The sequence below is a fragment of the Lithobates pipiens genome, unplaced genomic scaffold (assembly GCF_037356315.1).
Source record: "Lithobates pipiens isolate NorthernLeopardFrog02 unplaced genomic scaffold, aLitPip1_a1.2 Scaffold_16, whole genome shotgun sequence".
NCBI classification, from domain to species: Eukaryota; Metazoa; Chordata; class Amphibia; order Anura; family Ranidae; genus Lithobates; species Lithobates pipiens.
The window spans coordinates 333,529,732-333,553,934 of NW_027507748.1; the positions used below are offsets into that span (position 1 = coordinate 333,529,732).

General features: G+C 40.3%; 1 protein-coding gene across 1 annotated transcript in view; it reads right to left on the reverse strand.

Moving 5' to 3' along the window:
* Positions 1-24,203, reverse strand: part of GRIK3 (glutamate ionotropic receptor kainate type subunit 3) — a 792,036-nt gene that overhangs the window by 396,150 nt on the left and 371,683 nt on the right. Inside the window, exon 2 of the mRNA XM_077481789.1 lies at positions 818-994. Within this exon, the coding sequence (XP_077337915.1) occupies positions 818-994 (177 nt within the window). The remainder of the gene's footprint in view (positions 1-817; positions 995-24,203) is intronic.

Sequence of the window (24,203 nt, forward strand, 5' to 3'; positions counted from 1 at the left end):
CTATAACCGGCTTTACTCTGTACACACACTTCATGTTCATTGGATGTTGCCTGAAAATAAATGTTAGGTTCCTTTATTAGATTAAATTAAATCTTTTATTAAAGAGATTAGTGGGTTACCATTGTTTATTGGGATTAGTGGGTTACCAGGCAGAGGGATGGTGGTGGAGGGATGGAAATAATGGCAGAGGGATAGTGGTGAAGGGAAGGGATCAGTGGCAGAGGGATGATGGTGGAGGTATAGGATCAGGCAGAGGGATGCTGGTAGAGGGATGGGATCAGAAAGAAGGATGGTGATGAAGGGATGGGATCAAGCAGAGGGATAGTGGTGGAGGGATGGGATCAGGCAGAGGGATGGTGGTGAAGGGATGAGATCAGTGGCAGAGGGATGGTGGTATAATGATGGGACCAGTGGTAGAGGGGTGGGATTAGTGACAGAGGGATGGTGGTGGAGGGATGGAATCAGGCGGAGGGATGGAGGGGGGTGCCTCTCCTGACCCTGAACCCCCCCCCCGTTGGTACGTCACTGCATAGGGATGACCACAGCAGCATGATGATATTCTTTCATAGTCCATTGAACAGGTTGGTGAAATGTTTAGCTGCAAATCTGCAAAAGCACTTGGTGATGCGTCACCCCCCTTGCCAAATAGTGTACTTGGTATGTGTAATTTACATATGATAACATACATGTAAATAGCTTGTGTAACTAAACCAAATTTGTCATATTTTTGTTGCAGTAGAAACAGCTAACATATACATTTTATCATAACATAAACTGGAGTTTTTTTAATAAAATGGACTTTAAGCGTTACACTGACCTTTTCGATTTGCTTCAAAGCTGTCATAGAGATTGATTCTTTGAATATCGTAGGTTAAAGTTGTGTTTGGTAATAATGTTCTATTTCTGTTGATGATGTTTGCTGCAAACCTGAATGCTTGTTCTTCTGCGCTCACAAGCTGTCCTGTGGGTCCTTCCAGAAATTCAAAAATGCCTCCTGTTGAGACACAAAAAAAAAAAATTTGAGAAATAAGCAGAAGTTTTCATACTGTACACTTCCTAATAATCTTAAACCTCTTTCACATGATCAGATTTTCTTCAGGGAATTGTGTGATGACAGACTGTTTGCCTAAAATCCAACTGTTAATACGCTCCTTCAGACAATTGTCGTTCAACTTTCCTCCAACAAATGTTGGATGGCAGGCTAGTAAATTTTTGGCGGCAATGGTCTGTTGTCAGATTTTCCAATCGTGTGTACACAAGTCCGTCACACAAAAGTACAAAGTACAAACACATATGCTTGGAATCAATGCTCACCAAACATGACATTAGCAGAAGGTGCCCAAAGGGTGGCGCTCAAGAGGTGAAATTCCACGTAGTACATCATTACGTTTGTGTTTGTTGGCTAACAATTGTGTGGTGTTTGTATGCAAGACAAGTTCCCGGCACAAGCCCTTCGGACAAAAGTCTAACGCTCTGTTGACCAACAATCCAATCGTGTGTACAAGGCTTTAGACTCAAAAACAACATTCTCGTACATCCCATTAATACAAGCAGAGCACTACTTACTACCGTTAAGAGGTGCTTGAGAGTCAGAGACTCACTAGGTCTGGAAATAAACAAGCCTGGAATATAAAAAACAGCTTTACACTAATCCAAGGTAAATATAGGGCTTAGAAATTAAAGTAGCAATAATGACCCTTATATGCCAATTCCAGGTTATAAACTCCTGCCAACCATTGACATAGTGTAGGACAAAACATTACACATTCATGCCCTGGACCAATGCAGTGGAGCTACCCTTGTCAGTACACCTAAAAATTCTAATATTTCATAAGCTGTATTTTTGTTGTTATTATGTCCTACCCTTTCAGCAAATCCACTTCTCATTTTAGAGCCTGATTTTAGCTTTACATAATTATTTTTAATTTTACTCACCCAACCTAAAGTACTATCCTCCTGACTCTCCAGTACACTGGCAGTCATCTTGTTTCAAATATAAATGAATATATATATATATATATATATAGTTCCAAAGGTAACCACGGCACATTATGTATGAAGTGAATGCCCAGGTGCTCGCCCACAAAGAAATCCATATAAATGCAAAAAATAATTTAAAGGCACTCACGGGTCTTGCGGAGAAGGAAGGTCAGAAACAGCATTGTTTTTATTGTCAACATTTCAATGAAGTTCAGTCTATCTTTCTCAAGACCAAGACCAAAATGTTGACAATAAAAACACTGCTGTTTTTGATCTTCCTCCTCTGAAAGACCCGTAAGTGCCTCTAAACTAGTTATGGATATATATATACATATATATATACATATATATATATATATATATATATATATATATATATATACATATATATATATATATATATATATATATATATATATACATATACACATTTTTTAGCATTTTCTCTCTGCAAGGGCCTGCCTGATTGCACACTGAAAACTCCTAAGGTTTGACCTCACATTATATGGTTTTGGTAAATCTGAAGGAAAGATTCAGCAGAAAAACTGATAGTGTGTATGGGGCTTTAGTCTCCAATATTTACTTCTCTTTGTGTGACTTTTCTTTTGTGACTTGTACAGAAATGTAATTTAACCTTTGCCTTCCCAAGGTCTGCCTTCCTTTTTTTTGAAAACCATAAAAAGTTCCATGAAAACCTTATTTTACCTACAGTAATTCATTTGGGGAAAAAATTGATGTATGTTATAGTCTCAGAACAGGTCTATCCATGATATTTTTTGGTTCAAACTCTCCACCATTCCTTATACTACAAATATACTCCCACAAATGCGAGCTATTGATTGCAACCAAGATTTGTTAATTTTCACACACATAAAAGTATATATTTTTTTTTTCGATTTTCAAAGAGCTTTATTGAAAATGCTGAATAAAATACAGATTAAGACATGAAAAATTACGGACAAAACATAGGTAAGATATAATGTCCATAAACAACAATAACAAAAAGCATATAGCTCGAACAAGCGCACAAAGTTGAGGGATTATTCCAGTTCCTCAAGATGGAAGGGAACTGGAAGGGGGGAAGGGAGGGATAGGGGAAGGAAGGAAGAAGTGAGAAGGATGGATACCAGTAGGGGATCGAGATTAGTATGTAGTTAGTGAGCTGTGTTGCCTGTCTCCGTGTCATTCTTATCGCAGTGGGTTCAGGGTACTCTAAGGGAGAGTAGATCAGGAAGATTACCTCTACACGGAGGTTATCACCGGGGGTAAAAGTTATGTTCTAATCAGGTACAGGGTTTAGCCCTGGGGTCGGAGAGCCAGGGCTTCCAATGGTAGTGGAATTTCCTCAAGGACATTTGTGATTTTGCAAAGAGATGCTCCATCAGCAAATGTTCATTTAAAATTTCAATGACATGGCTGACATTGGGAGCAATGGGTTGCTTCCATTGGCGGGCTATAGCTAGTCGGGCTGCTATAACATAAAAGTATTTTTTAGTAACAAATTCATTCAAGACAAAAATGAACACACCCCTATGAAAGTGTTAGAAGCAAAGCTATATTTTAGACAGAAAAATCCTAATTAACAAGAATTCAATTACAGGTGAGACTAATATTCATTAAACAGGTGTCCTGCAGATAGTTGATTACCTTCCCATTTCATGCTGTCAGCAATGGCACCACATAGAAGAGAAATACCACAAGGCTTGAGAAAGAAAATCATTTCTTTACACAAGAAAGGAGAAGGCTACAAGAAGATCAGCAAATCTTTACCTAGTAGTCAAAATACTGTAGCAAAAGTGATAAAAACATTTAACAAAGATGGAACTGCAACCATCTCACAGAGATATCAAGGCCCTCCACGGAAATTATCACCTCAACAGGAATGTCTTCTAAAGAGAAGAGTTGAAGAAAATTGCCGTACAAGTTTACTGCAGTTAGCTAAAGAAGTAGAAAGCCAAACTAGGGTGATTGTTTCCCATGACACAATACAGCGCACACTGCGGAGAAATAACATGCATGGGTGTTGCCCACGAAGCAAGCCTCTCCTAAAGCCCATCTCCATTTTGACAGGGCCCATGCTGAAAAAAAAGAATTTTGGGACTCTGAACTCTGGAGTCATGAGACCAAGATAAATGTTTTTGTAACTGATGGCCTCAAAGCTGCATAGTGTTGCAAAGGTGAGGAGTACAAAGAAAAATGCATGGTGTCTACAGTGAAACATGGTGGAGGCAGTGTCCTTCTGTGGGGCTGCATGAGTACAACTGATGTTTAGGATCTGCATTTCATTGATGGTATAATGAATTCACAGATGTAGTGCTCTTTATTTAAAGAGAAGGTGCTACCATCACTCCGTGCCCTTAGTCGTTGTGCACTTTTCCAACATGATAATGATCCAAAAACACAAATCTAAGGCCACTGTTGCATTTCTAAAGAACAAGGTGATAGTGATTCAGTGGCCAAATATGGCTCCTGATCTGAACCCAATCAAACATTCAGCATCATTCTCCATCCAATGTTTCAGTCTTCATTCATTTCTGTTTTGTATAAATTGTCAAAAAATGTAAAAACGCTATGAAGAATTATGCATTCTGTATTTAGTGCTGTCTCTTTAACCTGTTGTACTATGAACAAGTTAAGGCATGAAATATGAATAGAGCATATCCCACTATATTGTGTCTCAATTAAGAATTCATAGACAAGACCGGACTTTTCGAGGGACTAGGTCAGACGGTCTTTCCGACGGACTTTCAGGGGAGTTCCGACAGACTTTCCGAATGACTGGACTTGGCCACACACAACCAAACCGACAGACTCAAACGTGATGACGTACGACCAAACTAGAATAAGGAAGTTCATAGCCAGGAGCCAATAGCTGCCCTTTTTTTGCCCGTCGGACTAGCATACACACAAACGGATTTCTCGGTCCGGGGGAGTTCCGGTGGGAAAATTTAAAACATGTTCTATTTCTAAAGTCCGCTGGATTTTTGGCAAGCAAAGGTCCGATGGAGCCCACACACAATCAAATTGTCTGACAGACTCGTTCCGTCGGACCTTTGCTGTCAAAAAGTCCAGTCGTGTGTACGTGGCATTAGTGTTATTTCTTTCTGCTGCATCATTGCCTTACTATCAGCATGAATCCATTTTGACAAGTTTTCCTGACACCAAGTAAAAAAGGTGACAGGGGAAGGAGCTCTAGTTGATTGCCAGCCTCAGCTCTGTCCCTGTGTGCATTGTGAAGGGGGGTGTCCCTTCCCTTCCCTTCCTTCCAATCAGCTCTCCCTCACTGAGCTCTGCAGAGTGTAACTTCAACTCTCCCCCTCCTTTTTCCCAACAGCTCAGACAAGCTTTATAAATTCTGTCATTTGAATTGATGTAGAAAAGAGAAGACTGCAGATAAACAGGTTGAACTTATGTAGGACGATGTGTTTCATCTCAAGGTATCACCTGAGGCCAGTCACTTCACTGTGTATATATAAGGGTTTATAACCACTTTAACCTCTTCCCGTCTGCACTATAGCCAAGTGATGGCTACAGCGTGGACCTGCATTGCCAAGAGGCCATCAATAGACATCCTCCCCTTTGCACGCTCCCCGCGCAACCCTTTCAGGGTGCGTGCGGCACGCTCTGTGATCAACAAGTCAATGAGACGCAAATGATCACAGGTCAGAGTAAGGGGCTGATCCTGGCTCCTTACCATGTGATTAGCTGTGAGCCAATGACAGCTCATCACATGATGTAAACAGAAGATCGGTAATCATTTTTTTCTCCTCACACTGTCAGTGTGAGGAGAGAAAAAAGCCAATTACCAGCTTCTGTTTAAGGGGCATTGGTCCAGAAGAGGAAGAGGCACAGCTACCTCATCTGTGCCCACCAGTGCCACCTGCCAGTGCATATCAGTGCCGACCAATCAGTGCCCACCAGTGTATATGAGTGCCACCGACCAATGCCCACCAGTGGTGCCAATCAATGTCTCATCAGTTCTACCTAGCAGTGCTGCCTATCAGTGCCACCTACCAGTGACTATCACTACCACCTATCAGTGCCCATCAGTGCCACTTATCAGTGCCACCTATTATTGCCCTTCAGTGTCACCTATCAATGTCCTTCAGTGCCACTCTTCAGTGACACCACCCAGTGCCACCTCCCAGTGACCACCAGTGCCACCTATCAGTGCCCACCAGTGCCACCTCATCAGTGCCCACCAGTACCGCCTAGCAGTGCCCACCAGTGCTGCCTATCAGTGCCCACCAGTGCTGCCTATCAGTGCCCATCAGTGCTGCCTTATCAGTGCCCCTCAATGTAGCCTCATCAGCGTACATCAATTATGGAGAAAAATTACCTGTTTGCAAAACAAAGTATAAAACTGTTTTTTTATTTTTTTTTCAAAATGTTCGGTCTTTTTTCATTTTATTTACAAAAAATAAAAAACCCAGAGGGGATAAAATACCACCAAAAGAAAGCTCTGTTTGTGGGAAAAAATTATAAAAAAATTATTTGGGTACAGTGTTGTATGACCGTGCAATTGTTGTTCAAATAGTGACTGTGCTGTAAGCTGAAAATTGGTCTGGGCGAGAGGGGGGTTCAAGTGCCCAGAAGACAAGTTGTTACAAGTGTCTCTGGTTATTTTAGGAATAAGTGGTAGCAATGAATTACTGTGCTATTGATATCAACATTTACATGGCCATTATACGGCACATAAATGTTCCAATATTTCAAAATATTTGTATTAAATGCTAATAATACAACAACATTTTTCTAAAACAGCTTTATTTGTACTATGTAATAGTACACCACTAAAATCATCGCCCTTTTAAATGGCTGTTGACAGCATCTTAATGACTGGCAGCTGATATTTTAAACTCTAAGTTTATGTCTACAGATGAACCTCCTCAACCGTTTACAGTGTTAATAGACAAATAAATGGTCCATGGCTCTTCCTAATACATATTGAGACCAAGAAGATTTAGTCCATCTGGATCTTTTGTCAATTAGACATGAGAAAATTAACACAACAATTAAAGAAATATGTCCCCAATGAAGAAAAATAAACAGTGGAGATCAGAATAATGAGAAGTCTTTTAATGAAGCAAGCAGTGGCCATATGTTGGATCCTCTGTTCTCTGTGTTGTTCTTTGGCATCAATTAATAATAATAAAAATATCTATTTCTACCGACATCATGTCTTCTGCAAGAATAACTCTACAATACTTCCTTAAGCATTAGACATTTTGGAAAATCTATAGACCTGGATTAGGACATGCAAAATTGTTGGTTGGTTGTTTGGATGGTTTTGTAGACCCTTAAGCAGCCCTGCACAACATTGAGTCCCCATCCCTCCCATTACTTGTCCTAGTTAATATAGCCTTTAGACTTTTTTTTACAACTATGTATTGTAATCTCCAAATAGTAACATAACCAGAAGTCTTTTTCCATTTTTTTTTTCAACCATAGTTATCTTTAGTGAATTTGTAGAGCACAAAGAAAGAGGATAGAACCTTCTGTTACAACCTGTGGATACAAGGTAGGTGCCCTCTCATGCTCCCTGGAGCTAGGTTAAGAGTTAGGAAGCCATAAACCCATCCAATTAAGATGATACACGTCTGGCCCCTCATCTTTACAAAGGTTAACAATGCAGTTAATGTCAATCCTAGATGAAATCAATAGAAAATAAGATCCGTGTGACACAATGTTGGATAACGATGATAAGTGATGAGTGTTTTACTGTGAGGGTCTGACATGCTGCATTTCTGAGATGAGCAGCAAACATATTGAAGTGAACACATAAATATGCAGTGTGGGAAAGAGGAGGAGGGATGTCCTAACAGATCAAACATAATCATTGCTGATCTGATGTAGAGAGATTAGGAGCTGATAGTCATTTAGAGTCTGTGTAAAGACATTACAACACTGAGCCTATTGGAAAGAGAAAGATAAGGATCGCAGACAGAGAACATGTACAGAATACTAAATGCTGGACTTAGGAGCCCAGGAAAGCTACAGAGATGGAACAAAAGGCAATACTCTTAAAATATATGCCAATCTAGACAATGAGATTTTCAGCTATTAGAGAAAAGTTATCTTTAAATGTTATACATTAGGACAGTGGTTTTTAAACCCTTTTACCAATGAACAATTCTATGCTTCTATAGCCACTAAAAATGTATAAACTAAAAAAATATATACTGACTCCATACACACAGATGCACAACATTTTTTACAAGAAAAACATTTAGAAAGAAAATGTCAAGTTTCTTAACTTGGTAAAAAAAAAAAATCTAAGAGCATTTATTTGTTATATTGCAGCTTACCCATTCTCAGGCTGCATTCACACTTCAGTGTTTTGAATTGTGTGCAGATTTGCCACGAATCTGCCAGCGATTTGAAAGCGCTGATGTGTGAATGAAAAATCGTGAGACTTGCATTTGAGATGCCATTCATTTGAATGACACCTCAAGTCATGACTCTGGCTTGGCGCGATTGACGCGCGATAATTTGCGCTGCAATCGTGGCAACATTAATCACGGGAAGCATAATAAAAAAAATTCAGGAGCTACTTTTGGGCAACATGCCTCCTGCGAGGCATGTTGCTGCAATTGCAGCACAATTTTTGGACAGCAAAGGTCCTAAGGAGCCCACACATGGTCGAATTGTCAGAGGGATTTGTTCCGTCTGACCTTTGCTGTCGAAAAGTCCGGTCATGTGTACGCGGCAATACTGTAACTGCCTATAAACTATTAGCTGGAGATTAGCTTTAATTTGTTAATGTATTAAAGTAAGCTGGTGCGCCTAACAGTACCCCCCCCCCCCCCGAATGACAATGCTGCTGTCCAAAAGTGTCTCTGTGATCCTTCATCCTTAATACAGGAGGTATTAAAGAAAACAAATTCAGACACAACATCTAATGATTGGTAAGCAGTGTCATCACTAGGATTAGTGTCACCTGTTGCTGTAAACATACCTACCCACCTACCTAGGGTAACCTCATCCCTTTAAACCCGAACACATATGAATTACACAGGTTCTGAGGCTAATTAAATGCAGATAAGGCAACAAGTGAGTTTAATTACCACCTTAAAACATGTTGCTGCTCGCCCATCGTCATATGATGTGATGGACTTTGAGCAAGGATATCAGATACAGACATCATTCAGATATTGCAGTTTTTAGCCAGCGATTCCCTACACCATAATAATGATCATAGCGCCCCCCCCTCCTACCGACTCACTAATACGATCGGTGAGTCAGAGACAGGATCCGCTGGCCCTGGATGTTTATCATAGGAAATCTCTATGATCGTCGGGGGCCGGGCATGATGTTACGCCCGGCCTCTGCATAAAAAAAAACAGAGGCACCTAGGCTGGGAAGCCGTGAATAGTTTATTTTATTTTTTATTTCAGGCTTCCCAGCCTAGTGGTGAAATGTGGGGTCTTATTGACCCCATATCTCACTGTAAAGAGGACCTGCCATGTCATATTCCTATTACAGGGGCATTCGAAAAATTGCTGCGCAAATACCGTGCAACATAAAAAGTTGCAACAACTACCATTGTATTCTCTAGGGTCTTTGCTAAAAAAAAATATGTAATGTTTGGGGGATGTTATGTAATTTTCTAGCAAAAAAAAAATATATGATTTTTACATGTAGGAGAGAAATGTCAGAATTGGCCTGTGTAATTCCTATGTGTTTGGGTTTAAAGGGATAAGGTGGCAACTCTAATGCTGCATACACACGATCAGACTATCCAGTGGACTTAGTCTGGTGGACAATCCGCCGGACTTTGCAGCGGAGTTCCACCGGACTTTCTGAACGAGCGGATTTGTCCACACACACCCAAACACGACCGGACTTTTGAAATGAACGGACTTGCCCACACACAGAGTAAAGTCCGTTCATTTTGAACATGACTCCAGGTAGACATGACTAGCGAAGGAAGTGCATGCCCTCAACATGGGGGGGGTGGGTGCTTTGGGAAAGCACCTTGTCCCCATGTTGATGAGGACAAGGGCCTCTTCCCAACAACCAACGGCCAGGGTAAGAAGAAGAGAAGAAGAAGAAGGCAGACGAAGAAGTTGACAGCATCAAGACTGGGCCAATGCTAGTAAAAGAGTTGCAAGAAGATAGCGGAGACACGGCAAGAAGAACCGAAAAGCGAGACAAGACCCCCGAAGTCGGAAGAAGACCCCCGAAGTCGGAAGTAGACCCCCGGAAGGTGGCAACGACGAAGGAGAAAGCTGGGCTCCTCTGCTAGCAGTAAAAGAGCAGAAGATAGTGGAGGAGTCCGGCGAGAAGACCCCCGAAGACATAAGAAGACCCCGGAGCTGTCTAATGAAGTATTTTAAAAACCTGTGTTGTGTTTTTTTGTTAACACTTTTTCCCCCCAGGTGAATGGGTAGGGGTACATCGTTCCCCATACTCATTCACATAGGGTGGGGGGGCAGGATCTGGGGGCCCCCTTATTAAAGGGGGCTCCTGGATTCTGATAAGCCCCCCGCCTGCAGACCCTGACAACCAATGGCCAGGATTGTTGGGAAGAGGCCCTTGTCCTCATCAACATGGGGACAAGGTGCTTTGGGGTGGGGGGTTGCAGGGCCCCAATTCCCCAAAGCACCCCCCATGTTGAGGGCACATGGCCTGGTACGGCTCAGGAGGGGGGGCACTTGCTTGTCCCCACCCCCTTTCCTGATCGGCCGGGCTGCGTGCTTGGATAAGGGTCTGCTATGGACTTCGGGGGGAACCCCACGCTGTTTTTTCAGCATAGAGGTTCCCCTTTAAATCCATACCAGGCGACGGGGCTAACAAGGTGTCAATCTCGCTGATGGAGGTGGCGACATTCACTTCCTTCGCTAGTCTCGTCTTCATGGAGCCACGTTCAAAATTAGTCCAACCAAGGACTCACCGGTCCGCCGGATAATCTGATCGTTTGTACGCGGCATAACCCTACCCCACTAGCTTGCCACAGTGCTCTGTCCTGCTGCTGCGGAGTAACAGCAGGACACGCAGTAAGGCACTGAAGGCACAGAAAAAAAGCAAAAATCTTTTTGCTAACTTTTCTTTTAATCCTCTAAATCTTTACACAATTTGCTCATATTACCCCAAGTTAGGAGAACTTTGAAAAACTGAATCTGCTGCATTTATATTCCCATTCAAACTTTCTTCCAACTCTGAAATTTTGGAATCCAGTTACCATGAGCAAAACACAACATTTTTTTTATAAAAATGCCATAAAATGATCCCCTATTTTGTAAATGCTATAACTTTTGTGCAAAGCAATCAATAATCCTTATTGTGCTTTTATTTACCAAAAATATGTAGAAGAATACGTATTGGCCTAAACTCAGGAAAAAAAATCTTTTTTATATATTTTTGGGGGATATTTATTATAGCAAAATTTCAAAAATAATGCGATTTTTTCAAAATTGTCGCTTTTTTTTGTTTATAGCGCAAAAACTAAAAACAATTTTTTTGGGAATCAAGTCGCACGACCGCGCAATTGTCAGTTAAATCGACGCAGTGGCGAATCGCAAAAAGTGCTCTGGTCTTTGGTCTGCAAAATGGTCCGGGTCTTAAGTGGTTATGTTTACACAGGCAATTATAGCATTTGAAATCACACGACTTCATTTGCACTTCATTCAAAAATTGGAAAAAATAAGTGCAGGAACCGTTTTCAAAGTTGCTGTGACATGAGTCGTGGCTATTTGAATGGTTCCATTGACGGGAATGTGGTGAGATTTGCCATGCAACTTGGAACTGTCAAATCTCATAACAAATCACACTGGTGTGAACGAAGGCTTAGCCCCCATACACATGGTCGGACAGAGTTTGAGAGCTGGATCTAAAATTTTCCAAAAACATGATCCGATGCACGTCAGTTCCAATCGTGTGTAGTCTAGTCCGACGGACAAAGTGCCATGCATGCTCAGAATACATTTTGAGACGGAAGCGTTCGGTCAGGTAAAACTACCATTCGTAATCGATATAGCACATTCGTCAGGCTGCAATGTTAAAAATTGTTTAATGCGGCGCATTCTCTTTTTCTTTATAATGCTACAAGAATGAAGTTGTTTTGCTGCTCATATTCACACACACTTCTCCAAAACGTATTTCTTTATTCTTTTTCCTGATTTCATGAATACAATATTTTTTTATTTGTCAGATCTCCCCAATCATTTTTGACTTGTTGGTTTTTTAATCAAGATCTCCTTTTTTGACATTTGAGTGTCTGGGATCCACAGCTTCAGGTAAGCTAATCACTGTATGCCTGCATATTTATAATACACAGTGGGGTTTTTTTTGGTTTATTTTTACGTGATGTGGATGTTGTGGAAGAAGAATCGCATTTTACCAATGAAAGTGCCCACATACTCATCGGGGAGATAATGGGGTGCAATCGCGATTTAGATAATATCAAGAAAAACATCAGTGATGTTCAACAAAAAATGAAGAATATCATTGATGTTTTAGGGAGAATCTGAAACACCCAAAAACTAGCTTGCATCTATTTTCAATTAAAAAAAAAACACTTTTATATTTCTAGAAAAGCCAAATTTGGAAGATGCACAAAGTGTGTCAACATGTGCTATCTCCAATCATGGGGGATCAATTTTCGCATTTTGTGGGTGCAACCCCTTCCTTGCTACTAAAATGGCTGAGATGAAGGGGTTGCACCCCCAAAACACGTACATTGATCCCCCATGATGGGAGATAGCACATGTTGACATTAGGCATGGGATCAGGAGGAAAATGCCCAGTTGGATTGACAATTTGTGTGAATCTTCCAAATTTGGCTTTTACAGGGGTGACACCCCATGTGATGAAGTTGTTGTTTTCTGTGACAATGGGTGTTATTTACTAAATGCAAATCCACTTTGCACTCCAAGTGCAGTTTCAGGTGTACTTTTGCAGTGCACTTGTAGTGCATAGTGGACTTGCCTTTAAATTTCCCCAATCACGCCATTTTCATGACTCCACACATTTCTGCCATGGTGCTGAAAATGAGCAATATTTTTGTCAGTAATGCACTACATACATTAACAACAAAAACAAGGTGTGTGTGTAGCAGACCCACAACATAAAAATATTATCTAAATAAGAGACTGTCACCTCATCTCGCACAGAAATTGGGTTTGCACTGTTGAAGAAAAAGGCACAAAAAAAACCAAAGAAACCTAGGAGACACCTAAAACAAACCCAAGCAGTAAATTAAAACAAAGATTATTGCAGTTTGAAAGAAAAATGTATTAAAAAATGCCTCTCAGACATTGCCTGGCATATCAATGTCCCCCCTACCCACAAATTATTCCATATATCTTGTTCTGACCTTGCAGGCGCTTTGGGGGGGGGGGGGGGGCGGAGCCAGGACGGCCAGCTCCAAGGGCCATCAGGTTGGCATGTTCAGGTAAGTCTGCATCAGGCCACATAGTTTGGTGAGTATTTCTTCAAAAAATTGTGAAGGAATGCAGCAGGAAAGCACAATATGAGTTTATATTCCGCCATGTGGATTGGAGTCAAAAATAGGCGGAATCGGCTGGCCATTATCCTGAAAGTGTTCTCTTCTGGCTCTGGCCAGCCGTAAATTAAAGATTCTCTGGGCAGGTGTAAGGGGCCTCATCGGGACAGGCCGCATCAGATGGTTTGCCAGAGCAAACGCCTCATCCGCGACGAAAACGAAGGGGAGTCCTTCCACACTCTCCTCTGGAGGTGGCAAGCCCAGACTTCCACTCTGGAGATGCCAGTTGAACTCCGTCTGCGCGAACACTCCACCATCTGACATCCGGCCATTTTTCCCCACGTCCACATACAGGAAGTCATTTGTCGCTGACACCACCGCCCCTTGTAATTATAATAGTAGGGCCCCAAGCTGGGAAGTGGGATGATGTGGACGTGTTTCTCATGAATTGCACCTCCCCAATTCCCAACGGGTGGAAAAGTGGGAGGCCACAGTCTGCCATTCCTGTGGCATTGAAGGAAACTGTGGAGTCAAACAAGAAAAAAAAATTGTCATTTTGCACATCAACATTGCAAGCAGATTAGACACAAAAAAAATCAGTATAACATTTTTGGAAATTAGTATTTAAAGCCAAAAGTATAAGGTCCCCTTATCAGATTCCTTACTCCCCCACCCCCCCCCCCCCCCCCATCTGATGGCCCATTGCAAAAAATTAGTGGGGGATGTTTTGGACAGGTAACCCTCTCCACATGCATAAATAATGTGTGATACTTTGGCAAGCCCCTCCTTGCTTACACTATTGACAGCCCACTGGATAGGTAAGAAGTGTCATAATACAAAAAAAAATAAAAATAATGAACACATGGAAGCACATTTTTACATTCCGCTATTACCTATCAAGATAATAATAGAATAAAAAAAACTTTAAACAGTAGCATTTGAAAGTATTGAGGCAGGCCCTTGCACTACATGCTTTATTGAATGAATCTATAAATCTGACCACAAAAGAGGTAGGTATAGTATTGGGTTTGGCAAAGTCAGCAGATAGAGGATTGCTATCAGCCGACCTAGCAGTTGGGGAGAGGGGGGTTCCTAATGAGTTTGGCCCACCAAAAAAAAAAACTCTGCATGAATTTAAGCACACACATAACATTTGTACACATTTTAGGGGGTGTTTAGGGGAAAGCAATACTATGGAGCTGACAAAATACATTGCTAAGTGATTAGACTATAGGTTTATGGGCCCAGAAGAGCATGCTGGGAAGGTTAGTGAAGGTAAATATGCTTGAAGGACAAAAAAGGAACTTTAAAAGCTTCCAGCGTGCATGAGGACAAAGGGGCACAGCATATGAATTAGATCATATTGCAATCATGGTAATTAGGGAAGGAGGAAAGAAATCCAATACATTAGCAATAATTAAATACATAGAATGTGATGTTAAAGGAGAAAACTTACCTTCATATAGTCCTTCTGCAGGACCTGAATGATGGCAGACCAGGTCTCTGGAATAATTATCCCCAGAGCTTGGGGGGAGATGCCTGTGGAGAACTTCAGGTCCTGAAGGCTTCTCCCTATCGCCAAGTAGCGCAACGTGGCGATGAGCCTCTGCTCCGGAGTGATGGCTTGCCGCATGCAGGTATCCTGCCTGGTGATATAAGGGGACAGCAAAGCCAGCAGACGGTGAAAATCGGGGTCCATCATCCGTAGATAATTCCTGAAATCATCAGGATTATGCTCCCGGATCTCACGAAGCAAAGGCATGTGTGAGAATTGGTCACGCTGGAGCAACCAATTCTTGCTCCATGAACTCCTCCTTGCCCTGTTCATGGACTGGGCTTGTGTCAAAGCTAAAAGCCCAACACCAAGCCCCTGCACAGCACGAACTCTACGACGAGTACATACACAAAACATGGCTTCAAAACGGTCGGCTGGTCAGAAAGGACAACAGAAAGCACTGATAAACAGCAAGGCCTGAAAGAACGAACTGAAAACCAGAAACGAGCAGACAATAAGCACTGAAAATCAAAGCATACTATACCAAGATATAGTCCGCAATGACCAACAAATGTGAACTGACTACATGCACTGTTAAGCAGATACGCACCCACAAGCACAAACTGAAGAGCAGTAACCATCTGAAGCACACATCTGAAATGCGTGAATCGTCGCTAACCAAACTTCTACTAACACGCAATAAACACAAGATCAGCAGAAGGAGCCCAAAGGGTGCCGCATGTGGTGCTGAACTTCTCTTTTCTAGTCCCATCATACGCGGTTTATGTCACCACGTTCTTGTCGACTAGAAATTCTGACAACTTTGTCCAACCGTGTGTAGGCAACACCAGTTCCGGACTAACTCCGTCAGAAATTATCCGATGGATTTGGTGATCGGAATGTCAGACCGTGTGTACGGGGGATTATTCAACTCCCTGCAAGTATTACAAATGTTTTCACATTAACAGCACAGTCACCATCCTCTTGCTTGTGTGTCACTGTGCATATACATGTCTATTGACCTATACATATCAGCATTTACTAGACCATATCTGGCATGTATTTTGAATGTATAGATGAGCATTAACCAATTAACGCATATAATTGCTTTAAAATGGTTCTAAAGACAGAAGTTTTTTTATATATATTAATATATTGTATGCATTAAAATAAAAAAAACCTTCTGTGTGAAGGACCCCCGCCCTCAAAGCTATGGTATTCCCAGTAGTAACTTATGGCCTTGAAAGTTGGACCATAAATATGGCTGAATTGATTCTTTTAAACTACGGTGTTGGAGAAGACTCAAATACTTTGGTTGCCTAATGTGAAGAGAGGACTCAATGGAAAAGACCCTGATGCTGGAAAACAGAAGGAAAGAGGAGAAGATAGATATCATCATTGAAACAATGAACATGAAGGTAAGCAAGCTCCGGTAGATAGTGGAGGACAAAAAAGCCTGGCATGCTATGATCCATGAGGTCACAAAGAGTTGGACATGACTAAATGACTGAAAAACAACAATAACATCTTTTATCCAAATGTTCCGAATACTTATAGTTAGCTCTGTGTGCAGGCTATGTAGACTGTAATTTAGGAAATGTTCTATTATCTCTTTGCTAGAATGACTCCCTTTAACTTCATTCCCTGTATGAACAACCCGTGTATTTTTGTTGGCATCCCGTGTTGCTTTCTAGCCTTTCTGTGAGGTGATGAGGTGGTTGGGTAAACATGTTTTTGAATGACCAGGGGAGGAAATTAGAGATATTACTGGTCTATAGTGGTCTATAATCTATAGTGGTCTATAACGGTAGGTCATTTATTCCTTTTATGCTTTTATAGACAAATATCAGTGGGGCAGCATCACCTGCATAACGTACCAGTTAAGATGTATCTGATAATTTGCTAAGTTAGTTAAAACTCTGCTAAAAATGTATATCACTTTTTTAATTATTAATAATAGATAGGCATGAATATAAAAGAGCAATAAAAGACTAACTATAATCTGTATTGTAAAGCACAGATAATCTTTTAGTGCAATGTGATTTGTTACATGACCTGTATCTCCAAAGCATTCATCAGGCAAACACTGTACCAACAGTCAAACACATGAGAATTTTATTGCAGATAAAAGATGATTTTGCACCAGTAATTACTATTAAATTACGTATTTGGCTCTGTGTTGAGCCAAGTGATGCTGATTCAGGCAATGATTTCTAATTGGAAAGACAGGACAATGAATAGATGAAAGTGGGATGTGCAGACTGACTTGCAGCATCCTGCACTGAGTAATAAAAGCTGTGCAGACATATGGTTCAGTCTCTCTTTGAAAAGTACACATGCTACCCTTGTGTGAGATCAAGTACATCTGTCTTCATTTGATGCTGCCAGGAAATAAGACTCACTTCCAGTCATATTCTGTGCTTTCTGACATAAGTAATGCATCACCTTGCTATATTAGAATTCAGTGAGATTTTAAAGTGTATGTAAATGCATGGGGATTGCTTTACTAAAGGCAAATACTGTATACTGTTCACTTTGTAAGGGAAGTTGCACTTTACAAGAGAAGTTTCCCCAGAGCTTAGGAAATGAGGTGAAGTTCTGCTGATTTCCATCATCCAATCATGTGTAAAAAAAAAATGTTTTATTATTATTATTTCCCTTGTACGTGATCGAGTATTTTTTTCAAAGTGAAATTACACCACATTTACTAAATGCTGGGAGAAATTCCCTTGCAGCGTGTATCTTCCCTTGCAAAGTGAACAACCTATTACTCTTTAGGAATATAACCCTATAGCTTTGGATGGAGTGGAAAAGGGTTAAGCCCCAATGCTAAGTTTTTTTATTGTGGTTAGGGGAAGTCCTCTCTATCTCTATCTGTCCCGGGGTAACCAAAACAAAATCTTACATTTTGGAGTTTTCACATGAAGGAAAAATCTTTCAATAGGGACAAATATTCTGGTGAGGATTGTCTAAGCCCTTGTACACACGGTCGGAGATTCCATCGAAATGTTTCCTATCGGACCGCTTTGTCGGATATTCCGACTGTGTGTGGTCTGCATTGGAATATCCGACGGACCAACTTTTCCAACTTGCCGGTAAAAAATTTTCTGACAAAATGCTCCGATCGGACATACTCCGATCATGTGTAACCTACTCCGACGGACAAAGTGCCATGCATGCTCAGATCAAATTCCTAGACCAAAGCTATTGGCTACTAGCCTGAATGTAGTCCCGTCATAACGAAATAACGTCATCACGTTATGTACAATCGGATTTTCTGACAAATTAGTCCGACCGTGTGTATGCAACATCACTTCCAGACCTCTTCCAGAATTAATCCGACCGTGTGTACAAGGGCTAAGAGGGGAATTCCCTTTACTTTTTCTATCACTTCCTATCATGTCTCTAAAACAATAATAGGAAGGGAAATCTCTCCAATGGTGCTCAGATAGCAAAAATTAACCCAATAGGGTTTTCAACTCCCTTCTATGCTATCCAAAACAAAAAAAAACAAAAAAAATGTTAGAATAGTGCAGCCTTACTTCTTGGATTTTACTTGGATTACTTACAGTAGATGCTCTGTCAGAAAAGAAACATCAGGCTCTAAGACCCTTATAAAGTCTTACCTGTCTCCTGCCTCACCTCAATGCTGATAAGTAGGGATGAACGTAAGTTCGACTCGAACATCGGGTGTTCACCTGTTCGCCAAATAGCGAACAATTTGGGGTGTTTATGGCAAATTTGAAAGCCCGCAGAACACCCTTTAAAAGTCTATGAGTATGCATGTAAAGTGTATGCCTGTAAAGTGGTGCATGTTTCCTGTGTTTAGAACAGTCCGAGAGCAAAATTACATTTAATGGACTGTGGGGGAATCCCATGCCTTTTTTTTCAATGACTTTTATGTGTATTGCCAGGACCAACAATTCATTATAGCCACGAGTACTTTTAAATTACTTTTTTTCCTTTAGAAATGTTATTTTTCTCTCGGACTGTTCTAAACACAGGGAACATGCGCCACTTTACAAGCATATTATAGACACCCCCCAGGTATGAAATTTAAAAAAATATTTCACTTCTATTGTTTCACTTTAAGCATTATTAAAATCACTGTTCCCGAACAAACGGACGTTTTTAAAACGTTTTTTTTTGGCTTTGATACATATCCCCTGGGGCAAGACCAAGGTCTCCAATCACGTTTTATGACAATAACTTGCATATAAGCCTTTAAAATTAGCACTTTTGATTTTTCATGTTCGTGTCCCATAGACTTTAACGCTGTTTGCGTGTTCGAACAAAGTTTTTGCCTGTTCACATGTTCTGCTGCAAACCGAACAGAACTGTTTTTTTTTGGCTTATCCCTACTGATAACAGACACTCATAAAGTTGTTATATAACTAATGTGCTATAAGGATTATATGAAAAAAAGCTAAAGGCTCTTTTAATTGTCAACTTTACTTTCCTTCAGCAGCCCAGAGAATGTGCCCTTTACCAGATATGATCTGAGACAGAAGACATTACATTTTTAGCTGGGTATCTTTTTTCTCAGAGGAAAACAATACAACGGAATAACACTATTCCTGAGTGTAGAGCTGTACTGTTATGATAACATAAGAATGGAAGTTCAAAGTCCTCTATATGCACATTTATGAATGGTTCTTTCTAAGGCAATTAGAGGGCAGTATAGGAATTCTATGTGAATGTAATTTTATGTGGATTCACAATTGCTTCTTAACTTCTTCACCCTTCAAGCCCAGCTTGGGTGGTGCCCCATGGCCCATTAGAGTCTTACAGCTTGTGGCCTTCAGAGGTCTACTATCTGATGATAGCACACCATTGGCTCTTTCCCTTCGGGACTACATAAAGGCAATCCCAAACTGGCCTAACCAAGATGTTGTGGTGTATCTGACCTGTTGCGATAGCTGCTGGGGCCCCCACACTCCCTCGGCACAACTCACTCTACATGAGATATCCCATATAGCCAGGAGGATAAGGCACAGATCAGTTCTTTATTTCCAAATTTTACTGAATAATTTAAAGTGGTTGCAAACTTCAGACATGAAATCTGAACAAAGCACATACAGTACATCTGTAGTGTTTATTTGTCTCGCTCTAACGATCCAAGTGCCATATCTCTCTGGTGCTTCATTCATCTGTTATCAGCATTTGTCACTTTTGACATATTATCCACCAGAGATAAAACGGTGATGGGGAATGAGTGCTCAGGACATAGCTTGTTTATTCATAACACAGCTCTGCATCTTTCATTCATTCCTGTACCATGTGTGAAGGGGTGTGTGTCCCTTTCCACCAATCAGCTTTCACACACTGTATAATAGCTCTAACTGTGTTCCTGACAAATGATGAACACTTTATCTAAATTCAGCCCTTTTGAAGGGATGTGAAAGAGAAAAGACTGCAAATAAACAAGTAAAACTTCTGTAGGAGGATTTTTTCACCCCTGTGTATCATCTGAGGCTATTCACGTCACTGGGTATATGTGTGGGTTTACAATCACTTTACAGAATGTCATAGATGCTGCCATGTACTGGGAGAGTGCATGTTGAGACCTGTTCGCACCTATAATTCCAATATTCTTCTGACAGAGGAATGAGGTTTACCTTATCTCATATCTGCTAGGGTGACAGTCCTTATGCTTCTTATGCTACAAGGTACCCTGACAGACAGTTGGAGGATTTATTACCCAGAGTTTGGCAGTTCTCATATTTTAGCTAGGGGCCACACCTATTAATTGGCAACTATTTAAATGAGCTTTCCAGCTAAACTGAAAAACATTCAAATTTCTTAGGACAGTGATCTACAGTTAAAATTGTCACAACTAGTATTATGATGTATGAATAAGGCTTGTTTATTGAGAAATGTTCTTTAACAAGTACAGAGACTGCCAATGTTTGATGTAGTCGTGTTTAGTGTCTGGACTTGCAATCTGTCTGCTCTAGCATAAGGGCTATAGTAATAGAGTATCTGTGGGCTTGTGTGAATGTACAGCTTTACAAGAAATTCAGTACTCACCTGGCAGTTATAAGGTAGAAATAACACCGGGTCTAATGTTTAAAAATGTCTAAAAAGGATCTAGGGAGAATTCCAGTTTTGCTTGTTACAGCATTACTACATTTTTGGTAAAATATATAAAAAAAAAGTTAACCAACATGTCAAGACTTAAAACTAGGTGTGGCCATGAAACAACTAAAAACTTGAGTACCCTAAATCTTCCATAGGTGACAGTTCATCAGTTTAGAGTTGGCCGTGAATAATGAGTCTAGAACTGTTGCTCTTGCTCTGGCATGCACAGTGAAATGTAACATGTGTAGAGCAATGAATGTAGGGAAGCTCAAAACATTTTTGGGCTGGGGATTAAGTGTTTGGACTTTCACTTTTTACATGTTTGTTTTATTGTTTTCACTAAACTTTATTTTTCATCACATTGGGGACAAAAAGTCCCCAATGTAATGCTTTTTTTTGGTGACAGGTTCTCTTTAATGAGACATCAGGGACCTAGATGCCTAATGTCTCCCCCACCCTCTATTGAAGCCAATGGAGCACAAATCATGCTCTATTAGCTTCATTGTCTGCCACAGCAACTGGGGAAAAAGACAGAAGGACCCAGAAGTGACATTTTAAGTGTTGCCTCCAGGTTCTTTGTAGGAAGGGCCAACCAGCAAATGGACATTCACTGAACTTTCTCCCCTCTACCTGGCAGCACCTGCCATGCTGGTCCCTGGTCCACCAATGGTAGTGCAGAGCCTGGCAAAAATGGCATGGGGGCAAGGGGGTTGGCTGTTGCTGGAAGTGTTGTGTAGAAGTGATTAGGCAGCTGTACGGTCACCCAATCACTTCCGTCTGAAAGCCAACAGTCAGCTTGTCAAATTTGCACACATTCCTGGCTGTTGTAGCTAGACATGTGCATGAAGAAAAAATGTGTTTTGTTTGGTTTAGTTTAGATTCGTTAATATAGTTATTTAGTTTTGTTAAATTCGGTTGATTTGTTCAATTCGTATTCGGGATTCGTATTTGGAATTTGTATTTGGAATTTGTTTTATGTCTTTTTTAAATTTTCTTTAAATTTACCAGGTTTTTTTTATTCAAAACATTTGAATCGATACATTTTGCATCTGTCGAATCAAAAACTTTTGATTTTTTTTTTCAATTTAAATGTGGCAAAGTGAACAAACAAAAGAAAAATCTTCATAAAATGATTATTAGGACTCTTTAAATCACCTTTGGCTTAAAAAAAAAACCTGCATTATTTCAAAATGGTACTCTAATAACACACACAGTCTTTGATTTCAGAAACATGTTTACAGTTAGAATTCGCCTGAAGTTCGAAGTAAAATTCTAATTGAATTTTAATTAGAATTTCAGAAATTCAGACGACTTTCGTTTTTTTATTCGGAGCATTCGGTACATTTTGTTTATGCAGTAACTTGGGTGTTCGGATATATCCAAATCTCTGAATAACGAAAAATGTGTTCTAATATTTATTTGGAACTAAATGAACCGTACATGTCTAGTTGTATCAGCCTTATCAACATCCCGGCCACAGCTCTATATTAGAGTATGCAATGTGTGCGGTTAAGCCTACACTCATGTAGTAGTAAATAAATATTCATAGTTACATGATCCCCAGACAATGCTAGATGCTTACAAGTTCAACTTAACATTATCAGAGAGAATCAAATGTCAGATGATAGTTTGCAATATATTGTATATGTATCAACATACAAAAAAGATCTCTTTGTTACCAAGAAGCATCCAGACAGATTGAAAAACACATTTTTCAAACAGAATTTCACAGTGCAGGTGTAGGTCTGATTGGTAGCTATAATGCTATAATGTACTACATGAAGGATTTACAAAGACACGTTAATACATTTTGGCCATAATAGGTGAGAATGTCACATCCCTTTGCAAAATAATATATAACTGTAAGCCGCAGTAACAATAAATAAACACAGTTAAGCCCAAAGTATACAAAGCAGTTTGTAATGTTTAGATGCAATCCTACTGGCATGCAAAGCGTTAAGAATGTATTGAACCAACCGATAACGCACCCTTCCTCGATATTTTCCCCGGATAATCACTGCAAAACACCAATGAAAAAAATGTCTACTAACGACCTGCAGAAAAAATAATTGGCCCTGAGATAAGTGCGGTCACTTTCTCATGATGGTGAATCGATTTTGTTCTGCAGTCTCCTGTGTATGTGATTTGTGCTTATTCATGAATGCATTCTGTAGCTGTGCCAATCCTGGGGCAATGAGATCAGCCTGACAGGCCTTTCTCCCTAGAGACTGCTTAGATGCATATGCCATGCAAGAAGCCTTATCATCGGGGAGCTGGGTGAACACAAATTAACACAGGAAAAATGGCAACGATCCAGATTGTATCGATCGGCTGGATTATTTTCAGCAGGAACCTCTGCCTGTGTTTTCATATAAAGTCCCTTGGGGAATAGCTTTTTCTCTGTGCTGCAGAATAGAAGTTTTGACATAGCCCCTGCCCCACTGCTGGGAATCTAAAGGCTCTGAAAGCCATTCTCTTTAAGGATGTCCTTGTTTCTTGTATATTACATCGTAAGTAGAGGCATGTGTAAAATTTGCAGGTGCTTTGGGAATTGTTTCGCAAAATGGTAATTGAAATTGCATTTGTGCCTCACGTATTATGACATATACAGTAATGTTATGTTGAAGCCATTAGAAGGATCTGCAATCACAAACATTATTACATTGCTTGGAGCTTATTATTATTATGATTTATTTAGTAGTTCGCCTTGTGCATCATATATATCTATTTTAAGTCTTTTTATAATTTGGCAATGAACCACTTCATTGGTTTCAAATGTATTTTGTATGTACTTTTGAATTTATTTAGTATCAGATTCACACACAATCGCTCCTTAGATAGAAAGCTGCAATTTCAGATTTTATATGCAGCATCACTTACTGCAGAAATCAAGTATTATGGTATGATCATAATATACAATGATTTCCTAGGAGAACTGTTACATTTTTATAGGTGAATTACAATCCATGGTTTCTGAAATCTCTTTTAATGAGCTTAATTCACCAAACTACTGTATAGTGATTATTATTTCCTTAAACGACCATTAGTTTCAGCAACAACAGCAAATAAGAGCTTTAAATAGTAGTCACATGGCTGAAAATAGGGACCGTTGTGGCCAAAAAAAACCCACATGTGTTATAACTTAGTGAAGTGATCTTAAGGAGTAACTCCACTTTTGCCACTTTCTCCCACTGATTACTA